General features: G+C 61.1%; 1 protein-coding gene across 1 annotated transcript; it reads right to left on the bottom strand.

Moving 5' to 3' along the window:
* Window positions 1–373: 373 nt before the first annotated feature.
* LOC118159566 (IgGFc-binding protein-like) lies at window positions 374–3,502 on the bottom strand (the record flags this gene model as incomplete). Its single annotated transcript, XM_035314146.1, has 3 exons — window positions 2,837–3,502; window positions 1,543–2,062; window positions 374–460 (listed from the first exon to the last, which is right to left on the bottom strand). Coding segments are annotated over exons 1-3 (1,156 nt in total), but the record flags the coding sequence as incomplete, so codon positions are not given.
* Between the last annotated feature and the right edge of the window lie 23 nt (window positions 3,503–3,525).

The following is a 3,525-nucleotide window of genomic DNA, read 5'->3' as shown; positions in this document are numbered from 1 at the left end:
GGTGTGTCTTCCTCCACGGCGTCTTCCTCCACGGTGTCTTCCTCCACGGCGTCTTCCTCCACGGTGTCTTCCTCCACGGTGTGTCTTCCTCCACGGTGTGTCTTCCTCCATGGTGTGTCTTCCTCCATGGTGTCTTCCTCCATTTACCCAACCATCCACTCATCCTTCCATGGTTTCTCCATCCATCCATCCACCCAACCACCCATCCACCCATCCATCCATCCACCCAACCATCTATCCACCCAACCATCCATCCTTCCACGGTCTCTCCTTCCACCATCTCCCATCCTCCTCTTCCTCCTCCACTAATGGTTCCTCCCTCTGGTGGTCCCCCGTCCCCTCTCCCCACCGCCTCCCCCCTCGCCCCCCTCACCTGGAGACAGGTCCCGCCTCAGCAGCGCTCGGTGGGGGACGCAGGTGACACCGGGGCGGCAGCCGGAGCCCTCGACGCACCACGGAGCTGTAGGAGATACGAGAATTAGGTGGGGACGTGGCCTGGAGGAGGGACACATCAGGGGTAGGACACGTGGAAGGACGTGTGAGGAGGTCATGGGTGGACAAGGAGATGGAGGACATCACGGATGCATTGGGGACATCACGGACGCGGGGTTGTCACAGGTGGGCAGAGAGGTGGAGAAGGTCATGGAAGGACAGATGGAGGTGTCACGGTTGGACAAGCACAGGGGACACCACAGTTGAATGTCACGAAGGAACAGAGATGGTTGATAGCGTGGAGGGACAGACAGAAGATACGGTGAGCACGTCGAGGTCATCGTAGACGTGGATGGAGGAACACCGAGAGGTGGAGAACATTGTGGAGGGACACCGAGAGATGGAGAGAGGAACACGGAGAGGTGGAGAACATCGTGGAGGAACACGGAGAGGTGGAGAACGTCGTGGAGGAACACGGAGAGGTGGAGAACGTCGTGGGGGAACACCAAGAGGTGGAGAAGGTCGTGGAGGAACACCAAGAGGTGGAGAAGGTCGTGGAGGAACACCGAGAGGTGGAGAAGGTCGTGGAGGAACACCAAGAGGTGGAGAAGGTCGTGGAGGAACACCAAGAGGTGGAGAAGGTCGTGGAGGAACACCGAGAGGTGGAGAAGGTCGTGGAGGAACACCGAGAGGTGAAGAAGGTCGTGGAGGAACACCGAGAGGTGGAGAACGTTGTGGGGGACATTTTGGAGGGACACGTAGAGGACATTGTGGTCACGCAGGCACATCATGGATGGTCAGTTGTAGGACACCACAGATGGGTGGACACAAAGGGGACATCACGAAGGGCCACAAAGGGATGTCGTGGTTGGACAGAGAGCTGGAGAACATCACGGATGGACACACGGAGGGATGTCGAGGACGGACCGACACATAGAGGACACGGGGGTGGGGGAAAGCAGGGGTGTCATGGACGGACCGTGACACCGTGGATGGATCCATGTGGATGTCCTGGCCACGGGGCCTCCCCACACAAGAACCTCCCCAAGATCAGCACCCAGAATACCCGTGGCCACCTCCCACCCCATGTCCCCGCGGTCCCCAACTCACGGCAGACGCTGGGGGCGCGCCAGGGTCCCACGCGGACCTTGGCCTGGCGGCAGGCGGCTTCGTAAGCGCCCAGGACCTCGCTGAGGACCTCCTTGTCCCCGGGGGCTTCGCAGAGCTCCCAGAGGCAGACGTCGAAGAAGACCCTGGGGTGGACCGCGGCGTGACAGCCCCCGAAGGGACCCTGGGGGTCCCGCAGGACGCCGCAGAGCTCGGTGTGGACGAAGGCTTTCTTGGGGGGCTGCCGGCACGGGGGACACGTGGGGCCGGGGCAGGGACGGTGACACGTGGCCGTGGTGGCCTGGTGGAGGTGGTCGTTGTAGGGGTGGCCGTCGAAGTTGCCGCAGAGGCCGCAGGTGACGTTGCGGAAGCTCGGGGACACGGTGACGGCCACCGCCGCCCCGGGGCCGGCGGTGACGCGAAGGCCGAAGTCGGCCACCAGGAGGGTGGTGGCACCCCGGGGTGCCAGGCACACGGCCTGGCCTTGCAGGCAGAAGGGCAGCGACACCTTGGAGCCGTCCACCTGCATGGGGTGGGTTGGGGTGGGTTGGAGGCACCCAGTAGGTGCCTGGTCCTCCTCCCTGGTCCTCCACCCTGGTCCTCACAGCAGACATTTGTCATTCTACCATCCATCCAACCTCCTTCATCCAGCTAACGTTCCTCCAACCCTTTTCATCTTTATCCATCCTTCATCCATCCATCCACCCATCTTCTCTGTCCATCCCTTTTTCTATGTTCTTCACCCATCCCTTTTCCCACGTTCTTCGACCATCCATCCATCTTCTTCCTTCTCCACCCCTTCTCCATCTTTGTTCCACGTTCATCATCCATCCATCCATCTTCTTCCTTCTCCATCCCTTTTTCCATGTTCTTCATCCATCTATCCATCCATCCACCCATCCTCTTTATCTATTCCTCCATCTCTATTCTTCTCCATCCCTTTTTCCACGTTCTTCACCATCTATCCATCTTCCATCCATCCCTTCTTCATCCCTTTTTCCATGTTCATCACCCATCCATTCTCCACCCAACCATCCTCTTCTCTATCCATCCTTCTCCATCCCTTTTTCCACGTTCTTCACCACCCCTCCATCCTCCATCCATCCCTTCTTCATCCCTTTTTCCACGTTCTTCATCATCCATCCATCCATCCATCCATGGCCATCTCCATGTCCCCACCCCTCCATCCCTCTCCATCTCCTCCCACCCATTTTTCCTCCACCCCACCCCCTTCTCCACCCCCTCCACCTTTGCCCATCCCCACCGCGCTCCCCTTCCTCCTCCTCCTCCTCCTCACCTCCACCATGCCGGGGTGCCCACCCCGTAGCACAAAGCGGTGCTGGTGCACGGTGACGGTGACGCTGCGGGGGCCGGGGCCACCCCGGGGTGGGTCGGTGACAGTCACATCAAAGGCAGGGTGGGCGCCGGGGGGGCCGCAGCTCCGGGCCACCACGTAGGAGCAGTTGTCCGCCACGGCCATGGCCACCCCATCGAAGCTCAAGTAGTGCTGAGTCCCCACGGCCCGGCAGGTCCCCGGGGTGCCCACGGTAGCCGGTGCTGCCACCGGTTCTGCCGAGCACCTCTGGGTGCCCCCGTGGGAGTCGTCGGGGGACACGCAACCTTCACGGCACCCTGGGGTGCAGCCGGGGGCGCAGATGGCGTAGCGGGTGCCCGCGGGGCACTGGGGGGCTGTGGGGAGAGGGTGGTGTTGGGGGAAGGTCTTTGGACCCCTCTGGGTCCCACCTGGATGCTTGGCTTCTCCTGGGTGCTCTGTGGGGTTCTTTCCCCATCCCACCAGGATTTGTGGGTTCCCGGGGTGCTCTATGGGGCCATGTCCCCATCCCATCGTGATTTATGGGGTCCCGGGGTGCTCTATGGGGTTATTTCCCCATCCCACCAAGACTTTCGGGGCCCTCGGGTGCTCAATGGGGTTCTTTCCCCATCCCACCAGGATTTATGGGGTCCTGGGGTGCTCTATGGGGTTAT

Source organism: Oxyura jamaicensis, unplaced genomic scaffold (genome assembly GCF_011077185.1).
Source record: "Oxyura jamaicensis isolate SHBP4307 breed ruddy duck unplaced genomic scaffold, BPBGC_Ojam_1.0 oxyUn_random_OJ71035, whole genome shotgun sequence".
Lineage (NCBI taxonomy): Eukaryota > Metazoa > Chordata > Aves > Anseriformes > Anatidae > Oxyura > Oxyura jamaicensis.
The sequence above is the reverse complement of the archived record's forward strand: the minus strand, read 5'-3'. Positions and strand labels throughout refer to the sequence as shown.